General features: G+C 39.3%; 1 protein-coding gene across 1 annotated transcript; it reads right to left on the reverse strand.

Annotated features, from left to right (window-relative positions):
* On the reverse strand, positions 1 to 13472 carry LOC123768728 (uncharacterized transporter slc-17.2). The gene is made up of 9 exons (XM_045759440.2): positions 13313 to 13472; positions 7047 to 7507; positions 6135 to 6374; positions 4703 to 4977; positions 4023 to 4221; positions 2944 to 3073; positions 2569 to 2813; positions 2069 to 2199; positions 1 to 1270 (listed from the first exon to the last, which is right to left on the reverse strand). The coding sequence occupies exons 1-9, from the start codon at positions 13434 to 13436 to the stop codon at positions 1165 to 1167; spliced, it is 1911 nt and encodes a 636-aa protein (XP_045615396.1). The 5' UTR covers positions 13437 to 13472; the 3' UTR covers positions 1 to 1164.
* Positions 13473 to 15465: the final 1993 nt, after the last annotated feature.

Raw genomic sequence — 15465 nt, forward strand, 5'->3', positions numbered from 1 at the left:
TGTACTGGTTTTTTTTATAAAGATATGGTGAAACTATACACTGGCATTAATATATATGGATCTAAGCTGAAGAAATACACATACTCTAAGATTACTTGCATCTCCAGTATGGCTTAAGCCTGTACTAGTCGTGATCTTCCTTCCTATCTCGTGTATGATCCACCTCACTTCATTATTATTGCGATTCCTTTGCTATATATCTGAATATTTATAATCTATCACCACTGTTGTAGATATCTGAACTTGTGGTTTCCCCACAAGGTTCTGTTGAGTTACCTACTTTTTCTTGTTAATCATCACATCTAATATTCACCATTCTTATGCTGGTATCTCCACTTCGTACTTTTCCTTGCATTCCAGGTTTAATTCTCTTCCAGTCTCTACTGAATCTTGCACTTAGTAGTTCTGTCTTATATAAAGCCAACTTGCAAAATGTGTTTGAACATAGATATTAGTGAATCCATGTTATATAAATAATAATGGATGGAGTGAATTTCTGCTGGTATTAGGTACAGGAACAAAACTGAGTGGTAGTACTGAGTACCAGTACTGGTACTGTCGCTCACCACAACTTGGAATAAACAATTACTGTATTCAATGTTTTTGAATAAGCTTCAGAGTATACTGTACAGTATTTCTTAATTTTTATTGCCCAAGGTTCATTTTGTCATATACAGTATATTACAGTACTGTACAAAACCGAGGGATATAGGCAGAGGATAAGTAGAGATTTAACTTATTCTGCAGTCTTGTTTATGATGAACTAGTTAGTTTTGCAGTTCTTTGTTTAGGCTAATATTATGTTGATATCTGTACATTTCATTAATATTAAATTTACAAGTTATCAGCACTTTTACAAAATTTAAAGAAAACTCATATCCAGTTCTTCTCCTCCAAACTGTACATGTTTGGCTTAAAATTTCACCCCGCTGATATTGGCTGACTTTAAAAGACAATATATTAACAGTGTAAATTTTGTGACAATTTTAACAAAATTCATTATCTGGTGGAAGTCTTCACAGCAGTGTTATTGTTTATTAGGCAATTTAAAAACTAAACAGCAATTTCTTCCATTATCTTAGAAAATGGAGTTTGATCTGGTTCTTGAACCATTGTTAACCTTTTTTGAAATGCTTGCACATTGCTACTCGCTGCATCATATGTTCACGAAGGATCAGGTGTTATTTCTTCTGTGACGGCTTGATGTTTTATTATTGATCTACTCATTGAGCCCTCCTTTACCTTGTCTGGCTTAGGGAGTACAGCATGCCTAGGAAAAAAGGAACATTATTTAAAATCTTCAAAGTTAATTGGTATACACAAGGAATTGTAATCCACGACAACTTATATTTACTGTAATTTGTGAACCCTTTGAAAATTAAATATTTTTCTGTAATGTGGGTGGTTTGAATTTTTTCAGTAATGCCATGCAAATTATTTTTGAATATGAATACCAAAAAGAGGTATATATTGCCAGTAAGCCATTATTATTGTATTTTTTCATGTTACAGAACACAATAACTCATAAAAACATGAAAGGAAAATCTAATTTGAAAACAGAGGCAAAACTTTGCTCATAAGGTCTGAAGAACAGGATTTGTCTTTCAAAATCTGTAACGAGGAATTAAGGATGAATCTTTCTAGCAATATTAATAAAGAAATCAAGAGCCAACTTTATTACATAGCTTGAGCCAATAACAGTGTGAAACAGACTGTTTATCTTCAGGAACATCTATTAGCTACAATTCTGCTCTGCAAGCTGACATTTAGTGTATTGGCTGAAAATGCATATAAAAACCAAATGTTCTGTGCTACCACTCAAGTACTGTATAAAGGATACTTGCTAATTATAATATTAAAAGGAATTGTTTAAAACATTTCCTCTACATGTTACCTGAAAGAAAATGTGGAAAGAGTAATCTAGGTAATAATCATGCTATTACCTAGAAGTGTTATATGTATGTACTTATTGTACAAATACATTACTCAATTTGTCTTGAAAAGTTAACTATGTTTTAATAAGATTTATATGTGCAGAGTAAAAATATTTTTGTATCAGAGGACCAACCTAGAGTGCAAGCTGGCAGAGCACACCCAGGACAGAGTATCAGCGCTGCCCCAGATGAGGAACACGCCTATACCGAGGAGGCCAAGGATGGCACTCACCCAGAACACCAGCCGCCATTCTGCACGGCTCCCCTAGTTTGAGATGAAAACGTGAAAGCAAATCATTATTGTTAAATGATTTTTTAACCCTTCAATGTTGGGAGTAGACCTGCCTAACACATTTCCTATCCTCATTTGAATTTTTTATGAAATATATTGTCTTTTGCACATAGATATATGAACAAGTAAAAATGGCCTGAAGGGAGTGTGTTCAGAGAAGATAATGAAGCCTTATTAGTCACAATTTACACAACCTTGCTAACAAGATTAACCAAGATTAACACATGATTGCACTGCTAATAGTATTATTACATATGCAAACAAGTGCAGATCTATTTAAAGTTTACTTTTTAGCATGTGCAGTAAGTTCCTTTCAGTGAATATGAACAGCTGCCAACTAACCGTGGGTGTGAGGTAAGCCACTACCATTGGTGCCATTAAGCCATTGAGGCCCGTGAATGAGTTAGCCAGACCAGAGAGTGTAGCAGCATAGGGAGGTGCCAGGTCAACAGGAGTGTACTGATAACCTCCCACGAACATCATGCAGTTACCCATCACTACCATCAGCAGTGCCACTGATGCCCACCACCGCCACTCGCATGGTGCTTCCACCACCACCAATGGTGTCAGACCAGCCAAAAGTAACCCTATAAAGTAAGAAAACTGTTTTTATTGAATATTTTTTAGTGGCTCATATGAGATACAAGCGCCCTACACATGTCCATTAGATATTGAGCAAAAAGGAGGCCGGTAATGTGTTATCTAACAAGATGTTACCAAGTGTGTTGAAGGTTTTCTTAGTGGTGGTGAGGGAGAGGTGTCGTCTCTTGAGGGTGTCCACTGCAACACCCACTGCCAGTGACAGGGGCACTTCCACCAGCCAGGGCAGCGATGACATTATTCCATTCTGCAGGTATCATTCAAACAAACATTAATGTGCTAGTACAATAGCAGCAGCAATAATATCAATATCACTATTCTGAGTTATACTGTATATTCCAGTCCATTGTTCCACAAGATCCACCTAGTCCATAGAACAGGGTCAGCAACAATCAGGCAGTTTTACTTTCTGACACCAGCACCACAGAAAACCTTCCAAACTTCTTGCAGAAAGATACACTGGTGCAAGGGAGGCAGCCAAGCCAGCATGGCCTACTGAAGGATCATTCAGCAAATTTTTGTATTTTAAATCCTTCTTAGCATTTACAAGTGACCACCATTGGAGTGCTCTCTCGCTATCAATTGGCCTACTCTAGTGATCACTACCAAGTAGAGCCAGGCTTGTAGGGTTCACATAAGATGCATCTATATATATACACATACTGTATATTCACTAATACTATATAACAAAAAACTCACTCCCCACCACTATCTAGTGTATATGTAACAAAACACAAATGCTAATACATGATATAAATGGGGGATACAAAAGCAATAATGAAACATATAATGCAATAGCTCACATTAATATAATGTATTTTTAATTCCTTCCATGCACAGAATGGTCCATAGGATGCATAATTAATGAAATAAAGACAATAAAATAAATAGTATTTCTATGTATTATCTGTGGAAATAGTGATAACAAGTCTTGTAATAATATACTATAATTTAATGATTTACTTCAATTTACCTGTGGGCCCCCCATTTCTAGTGGTCTTGATGGGAATAGGTTGCTATCTCATCAAAGATCTCCCCATTTTTCCTGAGGATTTTTTCCAGGTAAATTTTCAACTGAAGTCTTGGCATTTGCAGCTTCAACGCTAAGTACTTGCATCATGGCGTATTACAAGTACAGTATGTGGATTAGCCACTAAATTTCAGACACCTTGGGGATAAGGGGGGTGTTGGCTCACCTCTCTAATGGAGAAAGCAAAAATGTCCCTCATGAAGAGTGGCTGATGGAGAGTGAAGGCAAAGTAACCGAAGCTGCCAAAAATGGTTGTTGCCATGAGTGCCAGCACTGGCATGCTCCTCAACAGTCTGGCCCATGGCACCCGTCTCCATGGCACGCCACGGCCAACACTCGCCCCTTGGCCATACCGCCGAAAATATCTGAAAGTGTATAAAGATTAGTAGTAAAAGACACTAATTATGGAAAAAAATAACACCTGAAACACTTTACAGTAATTTTATTGAATAATTAAATTGTTTATTGTACAGATAAAAACTGTTGAAAAATAATTTATTGGCTTCAAAGTTAATTTAAAAATAATGATGTACAACAGGTGTTTTTAGATGTATGTCGCTTGGTGAAACAATCTCTAAGAATGGCAACACCGTACTGTTTTGGGTTTTATAGAAAACAGATAAGATGCCAGAGTCAGGTAAAGACTATGATGAATTCCATTTTTTCCATTGAAGCTTATATTCTACATTACTTTTCAAATACAGAAGACAACTACTGTACAGTATTAGGAAACTACAGTCTGATATGGCTGTGGGTTTTCTATTTATATTGTAATTTAGGAAACCAAAGTCTGATAAGGCTGTGGGTGTTCTATTTATATTGTAAAATCTTGTAAGACGAATGTACCTTCTTTCTGCCTGTGAGATGAATGGATGAGTGAAGGGGGAGTTGTGAAGAAGAAGCATGGCAGTAAGAGTCCAGGCACATCCCAGGACTCCCATCAGGTAGAAGACAAAGGGCCAGCCCCCTAAGGGTCCATGGATACAGAGGAAAGAGATGAGGGGGTGAGAGACCATTACCCCTAGCGGGTAGCTGGCATAGATGAGGCTGGTGAGGAGGCTGAGGTCTGGTGATGAACCCCAGCGAGCCAGGAGGTATGGGTGGGCGTTCAGCCCCATCCCCTGTAGCAGCCAGGTATGGATCACCTCTTAATAAACATGTTATAATAATACTGTAATTTGTGTAAACACATCACATAGTTTAATGCTGTTTGACTTTATAATAATAATAATACAGTATGTACACATATAATGAATATGACAGACAATGAATATAGACAGTAAAAAGTGTACAAAACTTCTCGGTGTACAGTATATACACAGAGTTTATTTTAGTTCTGAACTATGTTCAAGACTAAAGTATATGTGCAAAGCGCTCACGAAATGCCAGGCAAGTGTCTTACCACTTCTCCACAGGACTGCAATGCATCAGCCTTGGTAGATTAGGCGGATTAGTTGGATTTGCACATTTCTGATTAAGGTAAACAGTTGTATTTTTCACGGTGTAGCGAATTAAGAGAATGGGCTAGAGCGGTGTAGTGCCATTTTTTCTTTTGAGCCACCTCCCTGGTCCCTCTGGTATGCAAGAACATATTGAATATGTTGTGGTTCTGAATATGTTCTCTATTAGGAATATGTTCATCTGAACTTATTCCTAATGGAGGGACACATTTTCCCGTAGATACCAACATGAAAAAGATCATTACAATTCACAAGAACCTTACAGTGCAGAGGAGGTGAGGTTGAAGTAGGTAACCTCCCTACCTTATACCTTGCTGGTTTGGCCTACCAGTCTTCTATATGCAATGGCTAGATAGTCAGAGTCAAGAGGTCAACGAGGGATTATGAAGAGTGGTTTCCTTTTAAGCCAGAATGGGGTAGACATTTCCCAGCTTACATTCCAGAAACGCATTTGTAAGTCGGCCGTTCGTTGCTTGGAACGACATTTGCTATATAATGGCAACTGTGAATGTGCGATGCTGGACCACAAACAATCTAACATAAAACCCAAATTTGGGGGAAATAATATAAGAAACACTGCTTTATATATACCTTGAATGATGGAATTGTTCTGCTTGTCAGCTTTCCTGAGTTTACCTGAGAGCCACTAACACTAGTGGCCTCGACGAGGACAAGAAGCCAGGGGCTTTTCGAAGGTCCCTTCATTTAAATTAATTTTTCCCACTATGAGGCCACAGGTGTTAGTGGCCCTCAGGTAAAAGTCTTTGGGATTAACATCAGGATATACGGTACGTGCATCATATGTGGTGTAGTCTGACCTCTGTGAAGCCCTGCACAGCCCGGAGAGCATAGAGGGCGCCGTGGTGAATGTGTGCCGCCAGAGGAAGAAGGAGGGTGGTGACCGCGTTGAGGCCCACGCTCAGCACCATGATGAGACGCCCGCCCCAGCGGTCACACGCCCAGCCCCCTAGTATGGTGCCGGGGATGTACCCGCAGAAGAGGCTGGACAGGAGGCGACCTTGCACCACCTTGTTCCAGTTAAAGTGACCCCTTAGCGTCTGTGGCAACAGGAGAAACAAAGATCGTTTTTCATGCGGAATTTCCATGATTAATGTGTTCACGTGTTCAGGGTTCAAGTGATGCTAAGATTATTGTCACACTGTGTTCACTTTATATTCTGTAATAACATCTACTAAATCAAAAGCAATTAAATACTAATGTATCAGTCACGCTGGCTAACGTAACGCAATGCATTGGCGGAAAAAGTATTTATATTCACTTTAAGACGATATTAAATTGTCGTCTTGATAATATCAAGTGCAAAAATATATATTCATGACAAGACTACTTCCCAACTCTAATAAAGCCACGAGTCGGCAAGCTTACAGGAAAAGCCATTTATAATGACAGTAAGACTAGATACAAAAACAATTTCAGTTCACTTTTGTGCACTAAGGGACACCACGAGGGATTACGCCTTTGTTCTGTGGGGATACCATAAGCACAGTAGTCTACATCCTCGGTTTACAACTGAGGGACCTGGGTTCAACCCCATGAAGGGGAGAAACGGTTGAGCATGTTTCCTTTAAACTGACGCCTCTCTTCACCAAGCAATAAAATAGGTACCCGAGAGTTAGGCAATTGTTGTGGGTTCAGTTCCCGGGAAGGTTATCATAGATGGCATAGGGGGAACCTCGATAAGCAGAAAAGAAAACCCTCTAGGATCTTACCTCTTCTGGAGGAGAATCATCATTATATATTAGAGCCACAGAGCCACAGACGCTGAGACTGGTGTGTGGTGTTACTGTGAGGCTTGTGAAGGTCAGGTTGGGTGCTTGGGTGATGAGAGATTCTTCAGTGATGAGAACGGGCTCCTCAGAAGTAATGAAAGACCTTTTAGTACCGAGGACGCCTTCTTGCGTAGTAACAACGTCTCTCTGTGTCATATATGTCGTATAAACAGGTCCCTGAGTGGTGAGGATGGGTTCCTGAGTGGTGATGAGGGCAGTTCCCTGCGTGGCACCGTCACTCAAATGAGTGGTGAGGGAAGGTTCCTGAATTGTGGCCCTGGAAGCTGGGGCCACCATACACACCAGGGCCATTGACAGACTCATGCGCACCATCACCAGCTGTACTGTGCCCATCATGGCCAGAATGATGGTCCAGAACCGCCACGACGCCAACAGAGGACCTGAAAATGATGACAATGTCTTTTATAGCCAACTCAAGCGCTGTATTTTCCAGCGTAGCACCTCCTTTGCAAGGAGATTTGGTGGATATTTTTGTATTATGTTTCATCATACATTTATTATTTTAAAAGTGCTTTTTATACTATTTTAGTATTAAAAGTGATTTTGAAGTGGTTTTGTATGAGAAAAAACATAATTTTTGGGGATATAAATACAAAATATACTCTAGTGGGCTAAAAATATGCATCCTATCCTCTCCGTCAAATATGGCTAGTAACCCATGAACTTAAATTAAGTAGTTGATTGCAAACATGCATTATGAACTATGAGATTCTGCATCAAAAGCAAGTATGACTGGAAGCTGCTTCAGTAAGATCAAAGATAACTAGAAGATGCTTCAGTAAGATCAAGGATAACTATAAGAGGCTTCAGTAAGATCAAGGATAACTAGAAGATGTTTCAATAAGAACAAGGATAACTAGAAGGTGCTTCAGTAAGATCAAGGATAACTATAAGAGGCTTCAGTAAGATCAAGGATAACTAGAAGATGCTTCAGTAAGATCAAGGATAACTATAAGAGGCTTCAGTAAGATCAAGGATAACTAGAAGATGTTTCAATAAGAACAAGGATAACTAGAAGGTGCTTCAGTAAGATAAAGGATAACTATAAGAGGCTTCAGTAAGATCAAGGATAACTAGAAGATGTTTCAGTAAGATCAAGGATAACTAGAAGATGCTTCAGTAAGTTCAAGGATAACTAGAAGCTGCTTCAGTAAGATCAAGGATAAATGGGAGTTGTACCAAGAGCAATGAATTTTAAGAGATACTGAAAGAAAAAAAATGATTTCAGGGAAATAACCCAACTTGAAAAAAGGTTATTGTGAGCTGCTGCGTCAAAAGCAATGGACAGGGGAAAATAACAGATGTGTTATTTCCCTGAATTCAAATCAGGAAAAAACAAAGTGACATTTATAATGACTTGAGAATAAGGGCAACGACGTTTATTAACCCACTGTAGAGTCCTCTGTATACCCAATCACTTCCACTCAATTATTGATCCAGTACCCGACCACTTCCAACTAGGTATTTTTTACCTGAATTTACCTGAGAACCACTAACACTCTAGTGGCCTCGGCGAGAACAAGAAGCCGACGGCTTGTCAAAGTTTCCTCCATTTGTTTTTCTGATAACTCTTTCAAGCTAGATTTTAAAAGTCAGCAGTGTTTTTGGTGTTTACGGCTTCGGCGGGTAGGCGGTTCCATGAGTTTATGATCCTCTGGGTGAAAAAGTATCTCCTGTTTGCTGTCTTATATTGTGGCTCGTTGAGCCTGAAACCGTTGCTCCTTATTTGTGTTACATCTGACTTTTTGAAGAAGTCTGGATGAATATCCTCCAACCACTGATAGACTTAAAGGCTAACACAAAACCAAACATAAGTCATATGATGTACACACACACACACGATACCGAATGGGAAATGGAGTACTTCATAAAACGGACAGAGAGAAAAATGAGTTAGTGTGAGTTGACATCACACCAAACCTGTCTTCTGAAGTCCACATAAAAAGAATTACATCTGCGGCATACGCGAGGCTAGCTTTACTGGAGTCTGACGAATTTTACTGGTCTCGGACTAATTTGAGTCTAAAATAATCTCTGTCTTAATAATAATGTATTATTATTACTTTAAACACTGATCTATACGTCTGGTAGCTTATCATAAGGTTTTATACCGTGCTGGTATTAGGTAACTAGAATTCTGCAATTACTTTTTTATCTACTGTTGAGGACATGTAAGACAAATGTAAGGTTTTGAGGCCAAGTAACGAAGATAGTTACAAGATACGAGCCAGATGGTGTTGAGATTGCAAAAGGGATTATGATAAGAACTTAAGCCAAAAAATCAATGCATAAATGTTCGCAAATATGAGACTGGAATTTATTTATCGAAAAGTTAGCAATAAAATACGCTTTTAGTTCTTTATTTTTAAAATTAAGATCAGGGATTCTGTCTAACGAAGCTGCAAGCTAAATTACCGTTATCCTATAATGTTCGTCTGTAGCTTGACCCTAAATACTCGTTTATTAAACGAATTTATTGTTAGAGTTCATTAGGAATCAACTTTGTTGAAGGCAGTTTCCAACAAATACCTTCCTGTGATTGGCTGTTGCGCGGAATGCCAACGCCTATATGAATAAAATGCAAAATAAGAAGTATGTCCTTTTACTCAATAACCTTGTTGTTGTACAAAAGAACAACAATTTCTGTTTTATACAAGACAGAAATTTCCATCTAACTGAATAATGTAGACCAATAAGAGGGCGGAGGCATTGTATCGCCGATATTATTTACGTGAGGCAATCCCCACTGATGACGTCACAAGCTAGGTAGCCAGCCCATGTTTCTGTAACACTCGTTACATCCTGCAGTATTTAATTATCACTTTATTAATACTTTTAAATACTTAACATTTCACTTTTTAGGGAGATTAAAGTTGAAGCAGAATGTCATAAGCAAGGATTGTGTGCTGAATAAAGATGATTTATTAAGTGGATGGCACCTATAGTTGATTCCTTCCTGTGATTGGCTGTTGTGTGAATGTCAACAAAGAATATCTACCAATGATATGCCATTTATTATTCACCCCACACCACTTGTGGGCGGAGCTTGGATCCTCCTACCCGAGCGCAACAACCCACCTTATGGGTTGCTGTTTGGCTATTTATAGTGCGTTGGAAAAAAAACAGATGGCGTTAGTTGTATTTTGTGGGGTAATTTGTTATAGGTGTAATTTGATGTCAACAGATGGCGTAAGCTGTATCTTATGACTACTATTAACCTGCCAGTTGATAGTGTTCTTATCTGCCGACAGATGGCATCAGCTGTGTTATTATTACTTCCGAATTCCCTTTAAACACTGATCTACAAATCCCTTGGCTTATGATAAGGTTTTATACCATTTATAATAAGTATTAGATAATTGGAGTTCCGCAATTACTTTTATTTATCAACTGTTCAGGATATCATCATATAACGTCTAGTTAGGACGTACTGCTCTCGATTGATGAAGATTAAGCCACCCAAGAGGTGGCACGGACATGAATAGCCCGTAAATACTGCTCTCGTAATATTATTCAGGGATGTGTGGGAACTATCAAGTGAAAGCGCCAAGCCATTGCGACTATATAGCACTCGAAAGGGATCAAAATACGGATTTGGGATGGAACGGGGGAAAGGAATGGTGCCCAACCTCTTGGGCGGTCGGGGATTAAACGCAGACTTGTAGGAAACGAGACCGTTGCTCTACCGTCCAGCCCAAGTGGTTAAACATAATATTATTAAAACAATTTATGCATATAATAAGAGCATTTCACACTAGAAAATACTTGGATATATTGAAATTTGGTAGTGAATTCCAATCTAGGAATCTCCTATGACTAAACTGTACTTTTTAATTATTTTTATGTAATGTACTTACTACTTATTATTAAATTATTAAGTACTTACTATAATAATTAAATAATTTTTTTTATTTAATATTTAAATTAAATTATAAAATAATAGGTAATAATAAATCATTGTGTAGGGGGACAGATTGATTGATTGATAAAGATTAAGCCACCCAAAAGGTGGCACGGGCATGAATAGCCCGTAAGTGGTGGCCCTTTTGAGCCATTACCAGTATCAATAGATGATACTGGAGATCTGTGGAGGTGCGACTGCACCCTGCGTGACGGGAGATGCCTCCCGTCAGGGGGACAGGCAGCCAGTGTATATATATACATGTTAGGCTTATACCAAGGTCCCACAAAGGTGCCAAATTAAAGACTGGGTGCTGCCGGGGCGGGCCCAAGGGCTGCTGGCGGCCCTGGCAAGGCTGAACTTCCGCGCCCTTATAATCACCATTGTTTAATAATCTTCACAGGGAGAAACAACTGTAAATATAGGAATAGTTTATTACAACATACACGGTAAAGAAAACAGCTCGGAAACTAAGGAAATAAAGCTGCCGAAAAAACATTGAAGTCCACTTCAAGTTCAAGTATGTTTATTGAGACAATAAAAAAAATCTCAAAGGGATAGAGTAGCTTAGGCTATTTGTACCCTCTCTACTTCAAGTCCCTCAAGGGGCGCACAAATTCAGTGAGTACAAATATACAAATCACAATACAAGAATCCCTTTTAACATAGCAGGTTAAAATAGGAAGCACAGCATACAAATGATACAAGTGAGTTACAAGTTACAAGGGAACAAGTGAGTAGGCGGTGGAGGCCAAAACCGAAATTGCACACTGATTTTAATGCAGATATGTCGTGATTATCATAATATAAAGATGTTAAGACACGAAAACCTTTTTATTCGTTAAATTGTATAAGGCAATTAAAAGAACCTAACTCACAGCCCCTCTGTTCAAGTCCCTCAACATGCTAAACATATACTCACTCTACACATTCTCGTGTGCTATCTATATGTACAAAACCCTTGTTCCTAAATGCTAATCTTGATCTGAAACTTTTCCTTGATAGGTGTAATAGAACCCATGAGTACCACACCAGAAATAAATATCTATTTGGTATCCCCAGAGTCAGGCTAAATCTGTGTAAACACTCCATGCAAATTAAAGGGGCCCAGTCTTTGGAACTCACTCCCTGATGAATTAAAAAATTGTCCAACCTCTTCCCTGTTCAAAACGCGTTCAAGTGTCGCGTCAGACTAGAAATAAAAATGAATTTTGGAGAATTGATTTTTCAATTACCATCGACAGTGAAAAGAAACATAAGAAATATCGAGAAAATTCGTGTTAGAATTATTAATCTTACTTTTTCGGTCATATTTAATAATATATGTCTACAGGAAAGACTGCTACCAAAATATACTAATATATATATATACTAATATATATATATATATATATATATATATATATATATATATATATATATATATATATATATATATATATATATATATATAAAGTCAAAAAATGAATATTGATACGTAATTAAATAAAACATAAACAAATATAACGATTCTCAGAATGACAACAACTCCAGCTGTTGATACAACAACAAAGGACAGTTTATAATCATTATTCTGTTTGTTCATTGATTTGTTACTTTATTTACCTGCTTCGTCAGTATCACCTCAATATTGGTATATTTGGTAAATGTTAAGAACATTCGAGTAAAGTATGCGGGGCTCCCGCATACTTTTGTGTGTGTGTTGGGTGTGTGTGTGTTGGGTGAGTGTGTGCTGGGTGTGTGTGTGTTGGGTGAGTGTGTGCTGGGTGTGCGTGTTGGGTGTGTGTGCGTGCTGTGTCTGCATGCTTGGTGCGTTCGTGCTAGGTGATCGTTCTGGGTGTGCGTGTTGAGTGTGCGTGTTGGGTGTGCGTGTTGGGTGTGCATGCACTAAAGTTGGAGGCCGTTATTGCTAAGAGTCTTGCAACGTTAATTACAGATTATATCCATGTATGACTAAGTTAAATTCATCGTTACAGCACATTTCCTTCACTAAATTACCTCACTGTAACTCTTCGTCTTGGCCTTAAGTAATAGCTTAATACTAGAGCCATTACACCTAACTTATAACGCCTTCAGTGAAGAAAATTGTGCAGTACACTTATCCAATAAACATTACCATCAATATTACATCATTCCGTAACTCTCTACCCGGCATTTACACGAATTTTTATAGCAACTCTAGATTGTTTTTAATTACGAACGCTGCGTGAGGGGATACCAATGTAAACAATGTAAACAAGTGAGGTGGGTGAGGAAACGTGAGGTGCTTTTAATGTACACTTACTCTTGCATGGGTCGTCACTCACGCTCTCAGCTACAGCGATGCCTTCCACTTCGACTCCCACTTCGACTCCTCCTTCGACTCCCACTTTATATTTCTCTGTGGGGACTCTCAGGGCGATGCTCATGGTGTCGAGAGCAACAAACAGTCCAGTTCACAGAAAATGAAACGAGTAATTTTCACTTCGGCTGGATTCCTGCGTCGATGTGCAGGCTCCTGCGCGTGTGTTTGCGTGCGTGTGTGTGAGTGTGAGTGTGTATGCGTGAGCCGGCGCATACTCTATAGAACCTAGACGCGGGGCCGTTCAGCACCACCAACCCTGCCACATTATCCTCATATAATAAATGCCGTCGTCGATGGCCACACAGTAACACTAACAAGCAGCAAGGCACCACTCTCTTATCAATAACCGCCTCGTCAGTAATCAGTATAAAGTCATCATTTGTATATATTAAGACAAATCTGGAGTACGGCGATTGTTATTGATTTGCAAGGGTCATGAATTATACAGGAAGTGGAAGGTTAGGTTACCTCGCTGCCTCACACTTGTGTATGGTCTGTTCCCGCCACTGAACACCAACCTATACTTGAGAGAATGTCTGTCTGTCCAAAGCTAGCCTCACTGGACTTTGCAGGAAGACTGGTCTTCAGTACAGGACGGACATAGGTTGGTAGGAGTAGGCCTAAGTTAAATGTTTTAAGAAATATTGGATTTATACACCACCCCTTGCAATGACCATCTTTTCGTGGTTGGAGGGGGTAGATAGGGAAGGGTATACAGGGATGAGAAAGAGGAGGGTGGGGAGAAGGGAGATGAGAGGGAAGAGGGGAAAAGAAGGGGGAGAGAGAGAGAGAGGAAGGGAAGAGAGATGGGGCAGGTAAGGGGGAAGAAGGAGAGGGGATGAAGATGGGGGAGAGAGGGGGGAGAGAAGAAGGGTATTTTGACTTGCTGCCGGAGGCGGCTAGTTTATTGTGCACCCCATACTCATCCTGTGAGCGATAGCGCAAAAAGGATTACAGAGGGCACAAAAGGACATTATCAGACCTCAACGGAGATCATTACATTAACAATTTCATCTATCCTTCACACCTTATTATTACAGTGTCAGCTAGTTACAGAAAATGTTTTATTTACAGTATAACATAACAAGGGGAGAGACACATACTGTCCCGGGCACTGCCGGGTACTCCTCCTAGTACACACATAAACACGGCTGACTTTAGGTTCGCCGACTGTAGACTATAGGACGCCTGCGGTGATCGAACCCTAGACAATATCGCCGCCCAACATCACTTCCGTACTCGGTCTACAAGCGTTGAAAATACACCAATGACGTCACATGCAGCGTTGCCACTACCTGAAATGTTACTCTTCGGACTGACTAAATCTAGCTACTTTTCAAGCTACCATGACCAAGCCTAAGTAAATCTAGCTAATACCATGACCAAGCCTAACTAAATCTAGCTAATTTCCAAGTTATCATCACCAAGCATAACCTAACCGACCCCCCCCCACCCCGCCAAGATATTATAGCCAACCCTAACTAAACTTAACTAGCCCCCAAACTATCATAGAACACTGGACAGGGATATTATTACATCTATATGTGTTGATCTTTTAAAACTTGATAAAGGTGAACACACAAAACTATTCAGACAAGTTACGCTGTTATAGTGACTTTATCTCACGTAACGAATGTAGTTTGCGGTAAATTTACTCTATTACAAATGTTCTACCATTTATGAATAAAGTTTTTGATTTGATTAAGTCGATTGATATCGTACGTCCCGTAATTGGTATATAGTTATTTTATCATTCACGTAACTGACGTTACAAATACAACCAATTAAGAACAGAAACGGGTCGCAAATATTTATGTTTTCTATGCATCGGATTCGATAAGTTAGGTGGGTTGCTTAGGCTCACAAGTTTCTGTTAACGCTTAAAGGTTGGATTTTTTACGGAGTAGCAAATCAAGAGAACCTCGGTATTGGAGTGTACTACAAGGGACGGTTCTGAATCCCATCCCGAGTCCTGCGAATCTCAACGGGCACTATTTCATTGACACGGAGTGTGTTTCTGGCTGTCATGTTGGCAACACCAACTGGCTATGTTAGCAACACCTGTTTTCTGGCTATGTTGGCAATACCTGTGT

Source organism: Procambarus clarkii, chromosome 83, assembly GCF_040958095.1.
Source record: "Procambarus clarkii isolate CNS0578487 chromosome 83, FALCON_Pclarkii_2.0, whole genome shotgun sequence".
Classification (NCBI taxonomy): domain Eukaryota; kingdom Metazoa; phylum Arthropoda; class Malacostraca; order Decapoda; family Cambaridae; genus Procambarus; species Procambarus clarkii.

What these genes read in the sequence shown, in the direction of transcription:
- LOC123768728 (XM_045759440.2), bottom strand. Translation starts at nt 13,436, where the DNA reads ATGAGCATCGCCCTGAGAGTCCCCACAGAGAAATATAAAGTGGGAGTC. An exon ending in ATCTCACAGGCAGAAAGAAG is followed by an intron (nt 4,222 to 4,702) that starts GTACATTCGTCT and finishes ATACACTTTCAG; the next exon opens with ATATTTTCGGCGGTATGGCC. An exon ending in TTGCTTTCTCCATTAGAGAG is followed by an intron (nt 3,074 to 4,022) that starts GTGAGCCAACAC and finishes TGATACCTGCAG; the next exon opens with AATGGAATAATGTCATCGCT.